The 21,637-nt window shown below is 48.0% G+C and overlaps 4 protein-coding genes across 5 annotated transcripts in view; 2 read left to right on the top strand and 2 right to left on the bottom strand.

The window, feature by feature from the left end:
• The window catches only part of CCDC78 (coiled-coil domain containing 78), a 34,914-nt gene extending 29,896 nt beyond the window's left edge, over window positions 1–5,018 (top strand). The window contains 3 exon segments of the mRNA XM_019539868.1: window positions 1,569–1,635; window positions 3,221–3,321; window positions 4,013–5,018. Coding sequence (XP_019395413.1) covers window positions 1,569–1,635; window positions 3,221–3,321; window positions 4,013–4,139 — 295 coding nt within the window. The 3' untranslated portion in view covers window positions 4,140–5,018.
• On the bottom strand, window positions 4,963–12,615 carry FAM173A (family with sequence similarity 173 member A). The gene is given in 8 exon segments (XM_019539863.1): window positions 4,963–5,487; window positions 5,901–5,951; window positions 7,168–7,308; window positions 9,111–9,215; window positions 11,795–11,958; window positions 12,379–12,517; window positions 12,519–12,566; window positions 12,568–12,615. Coding segments are annotated over 8 exon segments (882 nt in total). The 5' UTR covers window positions 12,601–12,615; the 3' UTR covers window positions 4,963–5,286.
• The window catches only part of FBXL16 (F-box and leucine rich repeat protein 16), a 198,848-nt gene continuing 189,778 nt past the window's right edge, over window positions 12,568–21,637 (top strand). For both annotated transcript variants that reach the window (XM_019539858.1, XM_019539860.1), the window contains exons 1-2: window positions 12,568–12,656; window positions 13,401–13,515. The gene's annotated coding sequence lies outside the window, so the exon portion shown is untranslated. The remainder of the gene's footprint in view (window positions 12,657–13,400; window positions 13,516–21,637) is intronic.
• METRN (meteorin, glial cell differentiation regulator) overlaps window positions 14,235–21,637 on the bottom strand; it is a 52,585-nt gene continuing 45,182 nt past the window's right edge. The window contains exon 4 of the mRNA XM_019539862.1: window positions 14,235–21,047. Within this exon, the coding sequence (XP_019395407.1) occupies window positions 20,890–21,047 (158 nt within the window). The 3' untranslated portion in view covers window positions 14,235–20,889. The remainder of the gene's footprint in view (window positions 21,048–21,637) is intronic.

Here is a 21,637-nt window from a genome sequence, read left to right as displayed (position 1 = left end):
GCAAGTTACCTGGTCATAAAAAGAGATGAGACTGGTAAGACAAGACCTGCCCATGATGAAGCCATGCTGGCTGTTGATCATAATCCTACCTTCTGCAAGCGTATCACACACAGACTCCTTGATGATTTTTTTTCAGGGTTTTCCCTGGGGTAGAAGTTAGGTTAAGTGGCCTCTAGTTGCTTGGGTCCTCTCTCTTCCCCTTCTTGAAGATAGGCACAACTTTGACTTTCTTTCAGTCTTCAGGGACCTCCCCCAAGTGCCACAAGTTTTGGAAGAGTTTCGTCAGAGGTCCTGAAATGACTTTGGCTAGGTCCTTCACCCTCAGATGAAGTTTATCCAGTCCTGCTGATTTACAAATGTCTAACTTTTCTAATTGATCACACACCAGTTCAACGTCAACAGTAGGAATATGGTCATTCCCACCATGCCCATTCTGAACCTTATCTAGTATGATTTTCCCCTTAGTCCGGTGAAATACTGAAGCAAACTAGTCATTCAGGAGTTCAGTTTTCTCCTGAGTGTTGGTAACCAGCTGTCCTGAGTTGTTAAGCAGTGGCCCCATGCTTTCATTTGTTTTCCTCCTGTTCCCTACATACCTAAAGAAGGACTTTTTATTGTCCTGGATTTTTGTTGCTAGTTTAAATTCAGTCGCTGCTAGACTACCAATGAATGGTATTAAACCAGAACTGTTTCAGTGAAAGTCAATACTATATAAATCGCTTTACTTTTGGTCAGTTATATTTTGTTATTAATTAATTTCTGGTTCCATTTCATTTACTTAACATGAAGGTATTGTCCCTCTCTTCCCCCAATAGACATCTCCTAGTTGCTAAAATAGCCACCAGAGGGAGCTCTTAATAGTCCAGTGAAGACCATATGGGGCCACACAGTTTGAACACAATGCATTCCTCAGTTCATACCATTCTCTCTATACAATCGGAATTCCCTGATCATCAGAGGTGACCTATATTTTGCTTATTCAGTCCAAGACAAAATAGGAAGAATTTTCCCACGGTTTGGCTGTACATTTTGCCACAAATAGCCTACCTAACACTGCTTTTTTCTTTCTTTTTTTTTTACACTTCACATTAGAAAGAGGATTTGTGCATAACTATAGAGAATAAAGTGCTTGTGTTCAGCATTTATTTTTCCCTTGGCCTCTGTTTCCTATAAAGTTCAACCCCACAGTGTTAGGATAATGATCATTTCACCACAAAATCCCTTCCAGTATGTACATTAATACTGACCTGTGGTAAATCCAGCTACTTCAGTGGAGATCCAAGGTTAGTAGAAGACTATGGTTCTCTTTACCTAGGCAGGTGATATGACACAGAGATAGGGAATTAAACTGGAAGAGGATCTAAGCTGTATGCTCTCTGAGCTGATGGGAATATGGTAGTGGCAGCCATTGCATCTTACAGTTGGTCTGGTTTCTGCATCTGGGGGAAGTAGTAAGCCATGCTTATCTGAAGTCAAGCTAACTGAAGTTTAGTTAGTCTATGAGGTGTAAATCTACCCTGCCTTCTTACTGTGTCTGGTCATAATTAAAATCCACTGTTCTCTCTTAGCAAGCTAGATGAGGAGGGCTGGGCAGAGATCAGGAAGCAACTCCGGGAGTTCACACACACTACCCAGGTAAGATGCAAGGCAGGCTGAAAATGGGGTTACCCCCAGAAAGACCTTCTGTAGGTCACTGCCACTGTTGGCAGCTATGGTTGCTTCCAGTGCAGATGGTCTTCTACACCTAATGTGTTCTGGGTCAGTTCCCATTTTGGCAGAAGCTGTAGTGAAGCTCCATTGGGAGATAAAACCTGAGGAGTGCCAATGTAGATCACCCCACTCAGGGCCAGCAGCATTTCTACCTCCATATTACCCAGACTTGCCTTGAGCAGGTTGTTGGCATAGTGGTTAATATACCAGTGTTTGGTCTGAACCAGTGGTGAGAAATGCTAGGGAAGGAGGGCTGGGGGAGATATCTGAACACTCTTTTCAAAAGTTGTTGCCTGGTTAACGCAGACACTTTGATCGCTGCCACTTGTGGTTAAGAGGAGCCACTGCTGAATGAATTTTCACTAGTGGTTCAGTTGCCTTGTGTAAATTAGACACACCAAAGCTCAACAACATGTTTTGTGGCTGTTTTTTTCTTCCTATCCCAATCAGGAGAGAGCTCACTGTAACAGACTATGGTCACCTGGTTAGTTAACTATTCAGTATAGTCAAGGCCTGAAGCATGGGGGCAGGGGCAGTGTTCCCTGTTGGATGGAGCATTGGATTGGTTTGTCCCATGGTTTGCTGGGTGACCCTGATACCTCAGTTTCTCTTTCTGTGAAATGGGGATGGAGACCTCTTTTGTAGGGTGTTTTGAGGTCAACCATGGAAAATCGGTGCATGAGAGCTATGGATTGTCATCATTGAAAAGGAAAGATTGCTCTAGAAATTGCAACCTTTGTTGCAAGGGGAGGGTGACATCTGGCTGTGTACATTCCAGTGCTCTGATTCTGGAAACCACACTATCATTTGCCCCACTTCTCTCCTGGAAGAGTAGGTTGTGGGTCAGGGGTGTATGCATGTGAGTGTACATGATAGGACACACTCACTTGGGTGCATGATATGACATAGAACACAGCCCCACCATGTATTCTGAGGCTGTTTATCCAAGGAGAAGGTTTTGTTTTCAGTGTCTTCCTTCTTTGACCATCTCAGTGCAGCTGAGGGTCTCCAAGCTAGCTGCACCAGCAGGAAGTCCCAGTTTTCCTTAACTCTGGATTTATGTGATTTTTTTGATTTGGGTGTGTGGATATTGTTCTGCCCTACAGTAAAAGTGAGCAGCTTATTTAGGTTAAGGGTAAGACGTTTTCAGCCTGGGAGATAAATGCATGAGAGATTGAGTAGCCTTTGCTTCCGTGATCATGGGGAAGGGCATCAGCCCCAATATTTTACAGTTAGGGTGGCCAAAATCTGGAACCAACTTCCCAGGGAAGTGGTCCTCACCCCTACCTTGGGCAAATTCAAAAGGAGGTTGGATGATCACTTGTCTGGGGTCTTGTGAACCCAGCATTCATTCCTGCCTGTGGCAGCAGGACAGGCTAGATGATCTGTTCAGGTCCCTCCTGACCCTAGCTACTATGAAACCCCAGGTCAGTGCTTTCCCCACTGCACCCCTTGATTACCGCCCCCAACACACACACACATTTTCTCCCTGTTATTTCTGCCTGCCCAGGAAGAACTGGAGAAAGAGAGAAGCCAGCTGCTTACTCGGGCAGTTGCGGCAGAAGAGCAGGTGCTGGAACTTCAGGAGTATGTGGATAAGCATCTTGCAAGGTGAGGTGGAGGGATTTGTTCACGAGCCCTTGTTTCCTATATGAGGTTTATCTTCACGGCTAAAAAACAGAGAGCACCATGGTACCCACTGCTGTGAGATGCCTGACGTAACTGCTGCCTCCCACAGTGTAGCCCTGCTCAGCTAGTGTTGGAGAGAGAATCCAGCTGTGCAAGCATCTGGCTCTATCAGCTCAGCATGATGGAGGCAGTTGGCATCTGTCCCTTCCAGGGATATGATGTTTCCCTTCCCTGTATAGTACATCCTACCCTGGTGATGAGGAAGGCTGTGCAGATGAAGGAGGGGGTGAGTCAGCCAAGCATCCAGAAGCCTTCTCTGCTTGCACAGGATCATGTATGTTATGTAGCACCCACTGACTTGTTACCCCAAGGGGGCGCTTTCACAAGCATTGACAACTCAAAATGCAGGACCTGATTCAGACAAGTCATCCTGCCCTTGCATGTGGCCCAGACATCAGGTCTTGTTGCTGATGGAACTGCTTTGTTGTTTGAAAGCATGTGAAGGGTTGGGTCAAATCTAGAATTGCCACGTCCTGAGCTGTTTCCTCTCCTTGGTTACTGCTTGGGAACTTGAGGGTGTCTCATGTTGGCTTTAAAATCCACTGGTCCCCAGTAGGGCTGTGCCCAGAGCTGAGCTGGAGTTGATGGCACTTTTTCTTTGCCCCCATTGCAGGTACAAGCAGGAGATTCTAAGGTTAAGGAAGCTCCTGGGGAGTGATGCACCACGAGCATTCAGTGCTGGGGCTTCTGATATTCCTTTAATGCAGAGACCCAAAAAGACCATCAGCCATGAACTGTAGCTGTTTGCTGGGGCTCCTCAAGACAGGGGCCACTAGGTTTTGATAGGTGAGACAAGGATTTTAAACAGTGCCTTTCTGTTGGTCGTGTTTGCTGGGCTACATCCAGAGGTAATGTGCTGGGACTTATGGTCTTCCTCATGGGGACCTCTCGGGTAGGTTTGCTGAGAAGGAAACCGAATTGAGATGACTAAAATCATATTGAAGCTCTATGTGTTTACTCCCTCCATGCTTTGTTCTGTCCCATTTCTCTCCCTTTACCAACCCACAAGCATTAGCTACTTGTGGGAGTGCTGAGCACCAGAAGAGCACTGGTGCTGTTCCCTTCGACTGGGGCAGAAGATGGGGCTGAAAAGCAAATCCCTCATTCTGCCTTGGAGTTAGAGGTTTGCTTTCCCTTGCCTTAGCAATGCAGCAGGGTGCTGTAATACTACTCCATTCCTTTGAGACCCCACTGATTTAGGGACCTTTTCTCAACTTGAGGGAAAGGCAAGATTCTTGCTAGATTTTGGGCTTAGCAGGGTTAGACCCAGCCAAGGAGCTCAGATATTTTTGTGCAGTGGGGAGACTGAATTCCTTTGCATTCATGCATGGTGGCCCCTGTGGAGAGTGACTAGTCTATAGTGGTGATTAGCATGAGAAGAATCTAGAGGGAATCCATTATCAGAAGTCAGAGCTGGAAGACCTGCATCCTTGAGCCTCACCCAAAGGGAATTCTCAGTACAGCCTGAGGCAGGAGCGGAGACTGCCTTGCTGGGAACTGCTGTGGTTGTGGTGTAGAGGAAGCAGCCTCCAGCAAAAGTCAGTATGGAGGTGACAGAGCAAGTGGCACCAGGACTTTTATTGTTACAAAGCAAATTACAAATAAAATAACAAAACAAATTAGTTATTCAAACCAGAAATCAAACAATAATCACCATGGATCCTGTGACAGTTCTTCAGGGATTTCCAGACTGAGTCTCATGATTCTGGTAAGAGAGAAGGCAGTCCCCCACTCCCTAGTTAGTGAGAGACAAATTCCTATGTGCACACGACCCTATTCAGCATATACCCATCATAGGGCTTCTGTGAGACAGTACCAGCAGGCCAAAGTAGCACTCTCACTCCTACAGCCTCCTGATCCTTTGTTCTGTGGCACCCAGGCTTTGCATTAGCTCTGGTTCTTACGCTTGGCTCTCTCAGGGTTGTTATGCTGTGCCTGCCGCACACTCTTCATGTCATAAGCCCAAATTCTGTTCAGCCCCTCCCCAACAATGCTGGTTGGTGTCCAGGCAGCAAAGGGGAAGCGTCCAGCCACAACACGGGCCTCATCTGGGAGTTCTGCGAGCAGCTTGGTTGCAAGGATTGGTTGCTGGTGGGGAGGGAGAGGTGCATCACTCACAGTAGCAGACAGCCAGAGTAGTTCAAAAGGAAATAGCACCTGTTTTCCCCCATGCAGAGGAATTTGTAGAAACTGGCCCTTAGGGTAGCCCCCACTTGAGTACAGTTGCAGCAGGTTGTCACAACTATGTATTCACAGTAGCCTTGCTATCTACGGCTGATACACATTACAGCTTGGTGTTTTAGGCTGAAATGTACATAATCTAATGGTATTTTGGTTACTGGTCTGTTATTTTAAAGGGCCTTTGCTTTTTTATCAGCCTCAAGATTGTCTCTGCTCAGAAGTATCCTCCCTCACTGGCTTGCCCAACCAAGGAAGAAAATGGGAGCCATTTCGCCTGTCAGTAGCGTCCTACAGCAGCCCAGGAGTAAGCTTAGACTTACCACACTGGGAGCCAGGAACACCGTCACATTGTAGCAGTCAGACAGGTTCACCTTCAAACAGACAAAGTCAGCATGAGAGGAGAAACATGAAAGGGACAGTGTGTTGAAGTGGGATCTAGTGGGTTTTTAGCTCTGTAAAAGGGGGTAGATCTTTGCTAGTCCATGTACAGGATGTTAAGTCCCAAGAGATTATTAATGGTAACAAAAATCAGAACTGGGGACAGGACTTGTGTGGGCAGTGGAAAGGCTGACAAAACTCTGTTGCTGGGCAAGACAGGGTAATTTAATGTGTAACTAGTAATAATCTTAGGTCCCCCAGAGTTTAGGAATGTGACCCAACTAGTTTATTCCTACCATCCAGGCTAGTCCTAGATATCCACAGAGGTTCAGCTTTGTTAACAGTTATTTGAGAGGCTCACTACATGTCCAAAGCAGCAGTTAGATCAGTAATAAAGGAGCCTCTACAGGCTGGGCCTTGTATGGCCCTGAGAAAGAATATGTGAAGGATGGAGGACATAGTTGTGCAAGACACTCTGTAGTAGTGGAAAACTTTCTTTGCCCTTTGTCAGGCTTCCTGTGGGATTTAATGGAGGGCTTCACACCTCAGTTTTTCAGCAACATCTCAGCTATGAGTTAAGGTTATGCGAAGGAAGAAGACATAGATAATCTCAGCCATAAACACTTGAGGAACCCGGAGTAGTAATTTAACATTAGTCATAGAAGAGCATGGCCACTGTGGCTTTACTCCTTGTTTAAGGTGCTTGCAGCCATGAACGACTGGTGTCTCCCACAACTGGGGGGCACCATGGCAGCAAGTGGGGACCGCCTGCAGCTGCCACCAGCAGTTTTGGCAGCAGGGGGGAGGGACATGATGGGCAGCGAGCGGAGACTGCCTGCAGCCATTGGTGGCTGCGTCGGCAGTGAGGCGGGGGCAACAACCACCTGCAGAATCTGGCAGTGGCCAATCTCAGAGGGGGCACGTGCCCCCCGCCCCCCAACATGTTGCCTATGCTTGCAGCTGCTTAAGGAACTGAGAAGAGTGTCTAGCATGCATGTGAGGAAATACTGGAAGATGAAATTAGTACTTGATCCATAAGGAGCAGGTCTAATTGGGAAAAGAATCCAGCACCTTCCTTCAGTTTGTGTTTGAAGGAAAATGCTGAACTTTTTGCTCCATCCCAGTGAAAGCCCTGGTCACCTTGGAGCCAATGCATTTTGTGTCATGTTGAGAAAGCAAAAGTCCTGCCTATTTCCCAGAATATGTTACCTTCCACAGATCTTCCCGTTGGTAGGAAACCTTCCCATAATACCCAGCCCTCCAGGCCCGATACTTGGATAGTCCCAACAGCCAGGGGTTGAGTTCATAACCGACAGCTGGTTGGAAACCTCGTTTACAGGCCTCTAGCACCTGGAGAAAGGAATTGCAATCAAAATAAACCTCAGTGTTAGATTTTGGCAGTGGTGGCTAATGGTGAATGGGATTAGAGTTGCACTGATACATCAGTCCAATGCTGGATCAATACTGATATAAAGAAAATTGACTATATTGGAATTTGGCCTGATGTGGCCAATAATTTGGCTGATAAATGCCCATGTGTGCATGTAGCTGCAGCATAGCACTAAGGTGGTGAGGAGCACAGCCTGGCATCTTGGAGAGCTGCATGCAGCTGGTAAGTTTGTTGTGGTGAAAGGGGCGTGGGGGCAGATCAGTGCCCTTCACAGTGAGGGAGGGAGTGGGGCTGGGGCAGGCGCTGCCCAGCCGGGGGAGAGCGGGGTGGGTGAACAGGTGTGGGACGGAGCCACAACTTGTCTAGGGGTGTGGGTAGGGGGGGCCGTTTCAGCTGCTGCACACCGCTCATTCGGTAGCTTTTGCCGCTTGCTCGGGAGGGCCTGGTTTTGCAGCTGTGGGCTGGGTCCAGGGGCTGTGCTGGGCAGGAGGGTTACTAGTGGGGGGGCTGCAGCCACCCCAGATTTTGCTGTAGCCCCCTCCCAGCACTGCTGCCACCTACCTTGAGTGCAGCACAGCCCCCAGCTCCAGCTGCAGCCTGCCTCGTGCAGATTCAGGGGCACATGCCTCCTCATGCCCTGGACGAGTGGCGGGAGCCACCGGATGAGCCACCAAACAACAGCTTCTGGACAAATGGTGTGCAGCGGCTGGAGCTATTCATGTCCCCTGGACAGGCTGCGGCTCCATCCTGCACCTGCCTCTCCCAGCTGGGCAGCGCCTGCCTCAGCCCCAGCCCCACTCCCTCCCTCATCATGTGGGAGTTGTTGATCTGCAGCCCTATGCCCCTTCCTTCCCCCCTACCCTTTCACCACAGCAGACTTACCAGCTGCACACAGCTATATCAGAAATTGAATCAGTATCGGCTGATATGCCTCCTCAAAAATCAGCTATTAGTATCGGCCCCCAAAATCTCTTATCAGTGCACCCTTAAATCAGATGACAGGGCCAGCCATAGAGAACAAGTCTATCTTTGAAAGGAAAAAGAAAAGAAGGTAATAGGTAGTTAATCAGCCGATGTCAGTGCAAGAGGTATAAGGTCTAGGTAGAAAGGCAGGAGACAATGGAAGGAGAAACAAGCTTGTTTTTTTGAAGAGATAAGTTTTAAACTTCACTGATTGGAGTGACAGAGGAGCATACTCAGAGCCTCACAGGAGTCAGCACTTTGTAGACTTAGGTTGAGGACAAAAAGCCAGGAGCACTCTGGTTGGGAATACAAGTCTGAGGCTGACTGGCATGCCCAGTCAACATGCAAGTGACTGCCCTGCTCTGGTTGTCAGGGAGATGTGGAGCTCCAGTCCACCCACCCATCTTAGGAGTCCTAGGCAACAGCACACAAGCAACAACCCTGGGGCTCCACTACTCCGGTCTCAGATTCCATCAGTCCAGGGAAGAGGCAGGTAAAGCTCCTTGTTGAGCAATGCCCAGCTGTTCTGCAGCCCTGGGGAGTCTGTAGATAATGGGCCATAGCAGTAGCCCTGAAGGAACCAGTCTGAGGGGAATACTTGCTCTGTTACACTGGGATAAACTAGTGCAATTCAACTGTAGTTACTCTACCTACACACCCATAACAGAAATCAGGATCCAGTCCCAAAGACCGTGTGTAGGGGATACTATGCTATGCTGGATCCACCTAACCAGTATCAGCTCTCTGTTTACAGCTGACAGCTTTGACTACCCCAGAGAAGGAAATTTTCCTCTCTTACAAGTCGGCCATCACCGGACCCTAAATCCACCATCTTTCCAGAGCGTCCTTTCAGCAGTGACATCGTATTGGCAACTTGCTGGGCACTTGATGGCAAATATGGCACCTGGTTCAGAGAAATGAGAAATTAGTCCAATTCAGACATGAGCTTCCCTGCTGCATTTCAGTAGTGGTGAAACACCACAGGAGTCAGTAAAGCATCTTAGAGAGCATGATGTCCTAGGATATCTAGTCTGTAGGCTGCACGTCCATTACAAACCTAGCCCCGGCTCTACATCTGTACAGGTGCACCACTGTGGTTGTGTGGAGCCCACCTGACTTCACTAGCTTTCCACACAGGTACTGTGACCTGCCCATGTGGATCTGACTGCAGGTCAGGACCATAAGGGGAAGTCAAGGAGGGCCACAAGTTGCATTTCTGTTACCTTCGTGATCATTCTGCCTGAATATGAAAACATAGCACAAGATCAGGAGAGCTTGGGACTAAGACCCAGAGGTGCTGGTGAACTTACAGCTGTTGTTTCAAGTCCCTGAGCCACTAAACTAAGAAATTAGAGGCCAGATCCTCAGCTGGTGTAAATGATGGAGCTGTGGAGCCTGGAAGGCCAGAGTATCCCCCCACCTCCTCCTAGCTTAGCTGTTCATCTGTATCTGAGGCACAATTTATCTGGCCAACAGCACACAAGGAAGTAATGTGGCCAGCACTACTTTCAGCCACCTTTGACTCCTCAGCCCAAGTATATAGCCATTTACAGCTGAGTTGATTGGGAGGTAGCCTTGGCATGAGTCCAAAGTGGGGTTCATACTCATGCCTCAGGAGCCTGAACATACAGCATGCAGTCCACTTGATTAATATTAGTGGCCTGGTGTGCAGACAAGACTAGTAAGCTGGTGGTCCTCCACTGGAAAATGTAACTTGGAAGTGGCCCTTAATAAGTTCGGAGTCATGTAGCCATGCTCTGAAGCCACAGTAAAACACCTTGACTACTATGCCACCTCACCCAACTCCATAGCAGGCAATACTTCCATCTAATAAATGGAGTGTAGCGGAACAGAGGCTAAGTGACTTACTGCAGGCTGTGAGAGCTGTTGTAAGTTAGGGCTAGGAACAGATGTTGCATTTGTCCCTGGACAAGCTCTGCCTGTGTCTGTCCTGGAACAGAAATATGCCAGGATTAGCATGCACACACATCACCCTTCTAATTAGGGTTTAGTGAGCGACTGAAGGCACTAATGCTTTTCTGACCAGGTTCTTTGGGTAAATCTGATATCTTTTATTAGGGCAACTCAAATAGTTGGAAAAAATTCTTTGCAAGCTTTGGTACAAATGCCCTTAGGCTGAGGAATCATCTTCAGTTGGTCTATTCAGGAAGAGCACAAACCAACTTTTCCATCTAGGAAGAGCACAGACCAACTGAAGATGATTCCTCAGCCTGACTGAGGGTATTTGTACCAGAAAGCTTGCAAAGAAGATTTTTTTCCAACTATTTGAGTTGCCCTAATAAAAGATATTAGATTTACCCAAAGAACCTTGTCTGTCCATTTCCTTAGACCAACATGGCTACAACCTATACCCTGGATGCTTTTCTGCCATTAAATGATGCATAATTGTGAAAACTGCTCAGATGTATTTTGAGGTGTTCTGGGATAATGTTGCTACTTATCTTGTGAACCTTTTTAGAATTTATCCCAGGAGAATGGACATAGCTGGCAAAACAACTGCATTTTGTCCTGGGATAAAATGCCTTACCTCGGGACAAATGTGATGTCTGTTTGTAGCCTAAGAGTCAAATGAAGGAAGGTCCTGCATTTAGACTATTAGATCATTCCCCACCATGAAACCCATCCATTTTCAAGAGAGACTGTTTGGAAGCCCAAAATGATATATATTCAAACATTTCCTCCCAAAAAATCTATGCTAAAGCAACTTGCTTATGCAAGTATTCCTTGCTGTTGCCCTATTAAGTAGATAGATGTTTCACACCGAGCAGAGCAAAATACCACAGGTGTTTGCTCTAGATGTGTTAGTACTTGGTCAGATAACTGCCTCAGGAGGAGACAGAGAATTTCATTTACCAAAATGAAAATCTCATCAGGCAGGACACAGCCTTCAGGAGAGAAATTGAGCACCAACTCTTAAGAACAGCTCAATCAGGCATTGCCTCAGCTCCCACTGACTTTCTTGGAAGTTGGGACCCCATAAAATAAAATTGGGCCTCAAGACCTTACAGAAGATTAAAGATCTCACAGCCCGTTTGACAGTAGTAAGGATTTACACCTCTGTCCTTGGCCTGAGTTCCTCCCTTTTCCCAGTCTCTCGTGCAGGTTGTTTTCTTTCACCCCAAAGGCAGCTGCACTTCAGGCGTGTGGGGCACTTGTGTTATTAATCCTGGTATTCACCTGGGATGTCTTCCAAAGGTGGCCAAAGCACTTCACAAGCCCTCTCTCTTCCCTGCCCCTTCCAGCAACTCAAAGCACATGCTTCCCATATCTGTGCCAGGAGCCCACAGCTCATGAACAGCCCTGTAATAAGTCAGCGTGTGTGCATGTGACAGAAGAGAAACACTGCAGTAGGAATGGGTTTGTTCAGCTTCCAAGGAACACTGGCATGCTGCACTGGGGACAAGAAGCACATCACAGAACAAGCCAAGTCCTGCTTCTGAGAAGCCTTAGCAAACTCTCTACCTGTAGCTTTAAAGGAACCTTGCGGAAGCCAGGCATGAGGACTCCTGCCCACATAACGTAGGCAGCAAAGCCCGTGCCAGCTGCGAGCTGCACCAGGCCCCAGCCACCAACAGGCCTTCCTTGCAGCACTGCTGCTTGCTCCTCCAGGTCATCAGGGTCCATGTCTGCAGAAACACAGGATGGGAAATATACATGAGGCTACTGCTTCCCCAGCGCTGTGCATGAGCCACACCTGGGACATGCAAAGCGTTGCCCGAGGGGGGCGCAGGGCCCAGCAGGTGGACCCCATCAGAGATGCCTCACTTGGCAGAGAGGGAAACAGGCATGAGGCAGACAGCGACTGAGCCCAGACTGCCCAGGGCAGAGCTGCAGCTCTACCCACCAGGCCTCGTCCCCCATGCAGCTGAGGGTCCGTCCAGGGTCCGGGCCCCCTGCCCACGCCTACGCCCCGCAGGGGACACCCACCTGCCGGGGTCAGACTCGAGCAGCCGCCACCAGGCCCCGGCCCTTGCCGGCGCGGCCCGTTTAAATCAGGCCGCCTCTGACCCGCAAGATCAACCGCCAAGCCGGGGAAAGGCACCTACCTGCACCCCACAATGCTCCGCGCCGCTCCCTGCAGGAGCTGTAGTGACGCTGCGGAGGACGGGCACTTCTGCCCCTCACAGGCGTGGGCAGGACAAGGCTCCGGCCGGGCCCGGCTCGTAATGCGGTCCGCGGGGAACTCGCTGCCGGGAGCGTTGGTTCCGCTGCCGGGGGCGGAGGCCTGCTCGGGGGCCGTGCGCTACGGGCTCCTGCAGCCCGCGCATCACCCCCGAGCCCTGCCCCCGCCCTGAAGCTGCGGACTTGGCTCTGGGCAGAGCCGGTGGGTGTCCTGCTGGGGCGGGGAAGCCAGGTTATCCTGTAGGAAGTGGGGTCCTGGTGCCCTGTGCCAGTAGCAGCCCCCCAGGTTGTTAGGGCTCTGCCCAGCTGGGGCCACAGCCTTGTGACGCCCCAGGGGCTCAGAGAGCCACAGCCAGCAGCTGGCAGGGTGCTGCAGCCCAGGCAGCAGACAAGCTTGTGTGGCTGCAGGCGGGACCTTGGGCCTGGAGGGAATGTGCCTTTCTGCCCCAAATCTGGCGATTGCCTAGACCTCAAATGTGTAAGCAAGACCCTTCAGCCAGGCACCCAACAGGCAGGAGAGCCAGAACTGCTGGGAGCACTGATGCACCCTGCTGCCCCATTTCGCTTCTCTAGCTGTGGCCCATCTCAAAGGCTTCACAGAAAAGTGAATAACATGTCTGTGTCGGGATGCTGTCACCGGCAGGGAGGGTTACTGCTTGCTAAGCAATCACTAACCCCAGGGTGTAGAGACCAGTACCCAACAGGTCCCAGGAATCCCAAGTCCCTCTACAACAGCCTTGGTGCAGGTGGCAGACATCGTTGTTGTGTGAACTGTGTAAAGTCCCTGTTAGTAGCATACAGTGGGACTCTTTCTTAAACACGTTGGCTCAGTCATGTGTGTCCAGCAAGAGGGCAGCACTTTCGTATGCCTTCACTAGGAAATGGGTACTTTTTGAACTCACGTTAGCAATCACATATGAACAAAGCACATTTCTTCCTTTCTCAGCCATTGCCAAACTCAGCATTTTGAAGGGGCTCTGGAATACAATACTGGCAAAAGGGGACACTTGAAAATAATGTGCAGAAGAAACAGGAAGGTACCAGAGCTCCATGACTGTCAGGTAAGGGCTCATCTTAATCCCAGGATTTTGGCACAAAGCTTGAGGTTTTTATCCCTTCCAGAATTGTTAGTTTGCATTTACAGTTACAGCTCTGGATAATTTTGCTTATATTGGAGTCCAAGCCCTTTTTGAATGACCTCAATGACACCCCCTTTGAAAGGAGTGCCACTGGCTGTGTTACATGAACAACTGTACTTGTGTTGGGGCTGGATTTGCTGCCTTTCACTTGTGTTAAGTGCCCTTTTGTTCTTGCATTATGAGATCGGGTGAAGAGCAATCCCAATCTGTGTTCTTTACCCCACTAATTGCTTATGTACTTCTGCCACATCCCACGCTCTTCATTTCTTTTCTGAGTGAAACAGCATCACTCTTTCTAGTTGCTTTTCATAAGAGATTTTCTAGAACCCTTTTCATTCTTGATTCTTTTCTCAGACTTTCTTCCACTTCTTGTTATCAGATTTGTGATGAGGTGACCAAAGCTAGTTTATGTATCTCTGAATTAGTTAGTCTATAAGGTGCAACTCTGCCCTGCCTTCTGTGAATACTACTTAGAGTTGCATAAAATATTTCTGAAAATGCACTAATTGTGGTGTTCCACTTAAACAAAGGAGAAATTATATTTCTGGCCAGAAATCCAAGTCTGATGAAGAAAAACTCAGTCTCTTTGAGAGTAGTCAGCCAAACTCTCAGGTTTAATGTTGCCTGTCCTGTTCTCAGACTTCTGTTTCCTTTACCCCTCCTAATTGAATAGTGTCTGCACTGTGCTATCAACAGCTCAGTTATCCCATCCTCTCTCATCTTCTCTCAGAGCCACTTTTTATCTTGTATTTTCAGAGGTGGTGCCTTTCAGCTGGACATATGTTTAGACTTGGGGCAGAGGTTCTGGAAGGTTTTTGTAGCTCCAAACAAGGCTTAGTCCAATATTTCTTTGAGATGCACTGTGGCTTATAGGTGTGCAAGAATGTGTCTGCCTGGTGTCCTCGTCCTCTCCACCCCCTACACAACATGGCTAAGGTGTTTTCCTCATGGCAATGAGTGTCTCTGGGCCCGTTTGGGAAGCTGGCAGTTTGAGGAGAATGGCTGGAGGAAGCTGTGGTGTGGAGAGGGCTGGAGAGAGAATGGTACTGGCTAAGATGCAGTGCACTTCTGACGTTTCCTTCTGTAAGGTGTCATATAGGCATATAGTATAGGGGTGTGAGGAGAGCCACTTGAGAGTAGGTCAGATGCCCTGTTAATTTAGTTTGTCTCTAGGGGTGTGTCAGTGAGGGAGTAGGACTAACTCAGACTGTTTCAGATTGGCCTGAAACTCGTCCCCAGGTGACTGAGACCACCCTCAACCATATCACTGTCTCATTTGTCATTGGCCTAATGGGCCACCTAAACCCAGATGGACCATGCCTCACTGTCCTTATGGATAGACTTTGGCTAATAACATTTGGGCCAACAGCAGACAGATCCTCTAAGTGCTGTACAGGCACTGGGAGGAGAAGCCACCCAGATTGGATTTCCCAGCCCCTGGACATGGATTCTAGCCTTGATTCCTGCCTTACTGCTTCAACAGGTCAGAGCCCAGAGCTTCTTGGCTTTCCCATCTGCACTACCTTCGCTGACCTCTGATGCCTGGCTAGGCTGGGATTTAAACAGTCAGCTTCAGATTACAGTATACACAGCAAAAGCTGAGTAGGGAGATTAGACATGAGACAATGAAAGAACAGGGGCTCAGGCAATGAAGCTTGTATAAACATGAGTTTTAGGCCCACTGCCTTTGCTGTTACAATCACAGTGCGGTCTCCTGTGGGATGGAAATGCAAGACTAATAGACTGATAACTACAGAGAAGAGAGATCCATCATTGTGACATGTTACTAGAAAAACTGGCTCAGCATGAAGCCTGTTGCTTACCTCCTTAAACAAATAGACTTCTAACAGCCAAACATGTTGCAGGACAGGGAGATTGGAGAGGAGGGACTGCAGTCGGGTCTCCAAATGATAGCTTCATTTTAGATTTTCCTTGGGTAGTTATACTAAGTTGACCTCTCCTGAATGTCTCTCCCTTTAAAAGTGAGTAGGTGATGTTAAAGGCCATATCTCAGCTTCAGCTTTTGTTCAAGGATCTGGCTCTGAGGAGGCTTTTACAAGGTATCCAGCTGTCTGATCAGAAAGGAAGGTCGCAGTTAAACAGGATAACTGAACAAATGTAGGGGATAGTCTATGAGATCCTTAAAGGGGAAATGGCTGGTAACTATCGTGTGACCATAGGGGGCCATGTTAGAAGTAATTTTCCTCTGACACTGAACAAGGAGTAAGGAAAACAGTACTACCCCTGAAGTTCCTTTGCATAAATCTCTGCCTAGAAACTTCCTTAGCTCACCCTACGTTTTTGGCTTCTTGCTACAGATTCAAAGAAACAAAGAGTACATTTACCTGTGTGTATGGCTAAGTGCAATATATACACCTACAGATAATGTGTGTACATGCAGAATGATATCATTTACTGTCTATGTTATGTACCTGGACAAATAAAGGAATCTCTGGTGGCTGCATGGGCCATTTGGGAGACATCCCGTTTGTGTTTCAGATTGACCGACTGCTTGTGGAGCATTATGCACCACACAGGAAGTGAGAATAAATATTGCACTGATGTGAAGGAAGAAATGGAACTTAGGCAGGATAGAATATAATTGGCCATGTCAGCTTGGCACCCTATTTTGATGGAATGGACCAGGGGAACTTAAACAACCACGTGTCCTAGGACCTGTCATTTGCCTCCTATCATTTGCCCCTACAACAGCACAGTGCATGGTGCTGGAGCATTATGGCTGACTTGGATGGAAGCACACTATTTTACCTGTGCTGTCCGGTTTTGTGATTTTGTTGCAGTTGTGGTGCTGTTTGGTGATGTCCGTGAAGCTCTCCGGTTCAGGAGTCATATGATGGTTTGAGCATATCAGCTCCATTAAAAAAAAAAAAAGAAAAAAAAAAGAAAAGCTTCTCAAGCCTGTGCTTATAGAGAAAAGCTAGAAAACATGACCCTAAAGGCTTTAAAAAAACAGCTGGGAATTCAAAAAATCAAAGGTTTATTTATTAATATTAAATCGTACGCTGTTTAAACCAATCTCCTATTTTTTGGATGCTGTGGGTTGGCAGAGTCATGAACCCCTGTGTTGTGGGTTTCCTTTTGAGGCCTCAGGCCAATGAGTAGAGGTGCTAGTGGCTGTTGTCCACTTTATTATTCACTTCTTGTCTTATGGCTGCAGTCCCTCTGTGCTAAGTGCTGTACAGGCATAACGAGGAAGAGTCTGTGCCCCAGGACTCTTGGAATCTAAATAGATTAATGAGTCATGGGGTGGCCAGGAGGGAGTATTTTATCTCCATTTTAGAGGTGGGGATGCTGAAGCATGCAGAGGTCTATGTGGCCACCATATTCCTTTCGTGAGCTCTTCTGTGGTGAAATGCCCATCTGCTCTCTCCTGCTCTATACATGCCAGTTCCTGGAAATGGAGCAATGTAGCTACCTTTGAGGGGCTCAGAGCACCCGTTCAGTACTGCTCTAAGGTCTCTGCCTCAGGCCTGCTTCCTGACATATGTTCAGAGGTGTTCTGAGATGTCTCAGGTGTCATTTTGAGAATGCTGCATGGTGGGGTTCCCAGACACAGCCCAGCTGCTGTGTAGATGTGCCCAAAGTGACTAGGCCAAAGCAAAACAGGAAGTTTGTGGCAGAGCTGGGAATTGGACATTGTCCCCAGGGTCTGGCTCAGTACCTGAACCACAGCCTGTCTTCACTGCAGAACAGCTCCAATGTTTGGAATGGCTGGCAGTGTCCTTGGGAATTTAATAGCAGGATGGAGATATATGTCCAGTGTGGTGTGGGGAAAGCATGCAGTTCGTTGCCCGTCTTACCAGGGGCTCTACTCAGCCATCCTTCCACTCCAGATTAAACGGATACAGCCCCTGTTGACTTCAGAAGGATTGGCCTGGTTTCCAGCCCTGTCCAATTTGACATAATTCAATTTAGTGCTACCCAATCACCTGCCACCTGTGTTCAGTTTCAGTGGTAGAATCCTTGTCTGCCATGTGTGAGACCCAGGTTTGATTCCTGGACACGTATATAACTATAGCCACTGAGGCACTGAATGTTTGGACTCAGTCTGGCCTTCAGATACTGTCTCAATGGCGTAAAGGGGGATGGAAAGTCGGAGCAGCCTCCACTCCTCCATGCTTCTGCCTAGGGATACGTGTTGAAGGTCCTGGTGACCACTCATGCGTACAGCATAATCCAGAAGGATTGACAGCTGCCTACTGCTGTCATTACCATGGAGCGGGCATGTGTCACTGCTGATTTGCCCAGAGATTTGAAGGAATGTTCTTTTTAAAGAATAGCAGTGAGGGGTTTAAAATGGTTTAAATGCAGTAGTTTACATTAGTTCCAAGAACTGCAAACTTGCCACAGGTAAAGTAGTTTCTTCTTTTGACTTTCTTGATTTTCATCCTTAATCTTTTATTGTTCTTTGTGGTTTTGTATGCTGGCTTCTGTTATGGTCAAAGTTAAGACAACCCGTGCAGATGTTGAGCTGTTGGTTGTTGGGGCTGTGTTGTACTGATGTGTTATCTGTGCCCTCTACTGGACAGAGTTAGACTGACCAAATCATGTGTCACAGCCTCCCTACTGCTCACAGGGCAGGGAAATCCTTTGGCTCAAGTGTCAAGTGCTTCTGCTGTCAGCCCTGAGTTCCTGTCCCTTCAGCTGCTGTGAAGTGCCATCTGTGAGAGAGCTGGCTAGAGATGTGCCCCAGCATGTGGGTGAGACAGGAGCGTGTGGGTTTGCTTTCTTTCCTTTGCATCTGTAATTGAGGTGATTTCTTTAAAAGAACGAAGTGGAAGAGAAGCCGGCGTCAGAGCTCTATGGGTGGCTGGAGGCATTTGCTCATTCAGAGTCTGACTGTAAATGGGAAGAAAATCACCAGAGAGAGAGCTCATCAGGAACACAGTGCAGCAGCCTCACTCTTCCACAATATCTGTTACACCTCCGTGATGGAAACCAGCTGCTGAGATTAGCCACAGTGTAACTCCCATGGGGTTGGGGGGGGGACCTCACTAGGGCCTAAGGCAGCACAGCCTGTTTCCCTCCATCCCCTTCCCCTCCCACACACAGCGTAGCAAGGAGTGATGCGGAGAGCTCCAGTAAGAGAATGGAGGGACGTTATAGTATTGTCTGTGCTTTGCTGGGGTTACCACTTTCTCATAGAATGTGGAATTTCTTCTAAAGCCCCTGTTCCAGGAGTCCTGGGAACGGGTGAAAATTGTTGCTTTTGGTTTTAAAGCTGGGATTTTAGTGCTTCTCTTCGCAGAGGACAACTTAAAACGGTTCAGGGAAATCATGGGAACCTGCTGTTTGCTTTATTAATCTTACAATTTTTAAACCTTCAAAAGCTCTTGAAGCACCTGGCTCCCCATGTTTGAGGCTGACAATCTTGAATGCAACCTTGTCTTATGAATTGCTGCTACTGGGAGGTTTTGAGGATGAACCAGGGAAGGTGTTCAAGTCTGCTTTGGGGTCAGACTGTGCTATCAGCAGTGCAGAGGCTGGGCATTCAGGGAGCGAGTCATGGGGCAGCAGGACCATGCTGACCACGCTAAGGCTGAGTCTTGGGGGAGCACAGGCTCACTGAACCTGGGGTGTGGGGCTACATGGAGGCTGGGTGCCCAAGAGTGTTAGCGTTTTACTCTTGAGAGCTGCTCTTGCAAAATTTCAGCTCCAAGCAGCTTCATACCCTTACCCTGCCTGCTGACCCCAGACCCTGACAATGTGTTGTCACCACCCAAGCACTGTGGTGTTCAGATAGAAAATACCTCTGCAGGTGGTAGCCCCTAGAAGGGCTAAAGCTGCCTCTCTGGGATGGGCAAGTTGAATAAAATGTGCCTGGTACTGAGCTTAAGTCACCCCAGTGCTTAACCATGGACAGATTCTTATACTGTTTTAGTTTTGTTTAGCTACATTGGGCTGCATGGGGTGACAGTTAGCTTAGGACTGGGGGTTTCTCCCCCTTACAAATCACAGCACAATCCTGATCCAGCAGGATGTTGCTTTGCTGGAATCAGGCACATTAAAGGCTTGATTCAAAGACCCTGGATTCTGTTAAAGGATTTCCCCTGACTTAGAGGACTGAGGGACAGGTTTCAGTTTGAACTCCCTTCCCCCTTCTCTGCCACTGTAGCCCTTAAATATCCATCTATCCCCTAACTCCCTTACTCCATCCCTCCTCTCCTGGGCTGTTGTGTAAATGGAAGAGGCCATGACAACAGGGTGCTCTTTGCTTTTGGTAAGAAGGGATTTCCTTAGAAATGCCATTCTGTGGATAACTGAGGACTTGAATCCCTGGGATGGAGAAGTCAGCACTGCTCCACTGAAGGCAGTGGAGCTTTTGCTGTTTTATGCCAGTGAAGAGTCTGGCTTCAGGGAAGGAGCTGCTGGGCTGGGAGAAATTCTTGGCTTCTTGGCAGATCTCTGTAAAGTCAAAGAACGTGTGTGTGGTGGACGTGGCTGGGGTTACAGAAATTAGAGCTTCCCCATATTAACATTCCTCCATTTCTTTTAAATGTATTTATTTATTATTAAAAAAGTCTTGTGCCTGCAGGAAACCTCACCCTACAGAGAAGGAGCTTGGCTTAAAGACGTCCTCCTCACTGTGGTACTCTTCTTCTGTGGGGTAAGTGTTGTATTGGATAGCTGGATTTTCTCTCTCATTAGTACTAGATTCAGAACAAGTTGGCTTCTAATTTCACTTTCTGCTCCTGTGGAATGTGTTTTCAGGTTTATTGTGATCAAGACTTTCCCCCCAGTTAGTGGGGGCAGGGCAGTGCTCAGAGGGGATTCAAACATAGCCATCTTCTGGGTTAGCACAGAGCAGTGATTTCCACCAGCTGGGTAAGTGAACCCGTGCTTGCCCACTTTTTGAGGAGGCAACGGGTACATTTCAGGCCATTTTCCACTATGTTCATTTGTGAAGATGGATTGTCTGCACTGGTTGGGCTCAAAAAAAAGTATGTGAGCAGCATGTGGAACCAGATGTAAGGCTAACCATTGTCAATTCAACTTGACTGTTACGTCTTGTTTCCATTGATTTGACAACAGTCATTTCATTAACCAGACTTAATGAAAGAGTAGATAAGAGTTTTACTTTTTAAGCTTAGAAGCTTATTTTCATTTATATCTCCTGCCTAGCATATTCAGTTAAAACTGTGAAAATTAGAATGCAAGTGATTTGCTGGAAATGTTGAGACCTTACAGTCATTTACCACTGATGTAAAGGATGAAAGTGGCATTGGTGGTGGCCATGTCTCAGGACAGTGCCATTACCAGCACCACCTTCATTGGCTAGTTGCGAGCTTGATTGGAAGTTTTCCCCTGGGGATGAGCATGTACCACAGATGAGTACTGGCCTGCAGTTGGAGTTCCAGATGGCTGTGCTGCTGGTATTCCTGCTGGAAGGACTCTTCCCTCTTGTGTCCATGCAGGATGGCAATGGACCTGTGCTGAGAGAAAGGAGACGGCACCCTGCTGAGCATGCACCCACCTTAGGAGCATGAACCCACCTGGCGCTCAGGTGTAGTGCCCGAAGACTGGAAGAAGGCCAATATGGTGCCGATCTTCAAGAAAGGGAGGAAAGTGGATCCGGCTAACTATAGGCCCATCAGCCAGACTTCTATCCCGGGGAAGGTCTTAGAAAAGTTTATTAAAGAGGCCATTCTTAATGGACTGACTGACACCAACATCCTGAGGGATAGCCAGCATGGGTTTGTTGCAGGTAGGTCTTGCTTGACAAATCTAATTTCCTTCTATGACCAGGTGACCTATCAGGGGCTCAGGGGTGATCTGGTGGCCACCTATAAGTTTATTAGGGGTGACAGCTAGTATCTGGGGGAACGTTTCTTCACCAGAGTGCCCCACGGGATGATGAGGTCTAACGGTTATAAACTACTGCAAGACCATATCAGGCTGGACATAAGGAAGAATTTCTTTACTGTCCGAGCCCCCAAGGTCTGGAACAGGGAGAAGAGATTGATGTCATATATCTTGACTTCAAAAAAGCCCTCGATCTGGTATCCCATGATCACCTCTTGGC

This window comes from Crocodylus porosus, unplaced genomic scaffold (assembly GCF_001723895.1).
Source record: "Crocodylus porosus isolate Cpor-Errol unplaced genomic scaffold, CroPor_comp1, whole genome shotgun sequence".
In the NCBI taxonomy this organism is placed as follows: domain Eukaryota; kingdom Metazoa; phylum Chordata; order Crocodylia; family Crocodylidae; genus Crocodylus; species Crocodylus porosus.
This window is presented reverse-complemented; position numbering and strand designations above follow the sequence as displayed.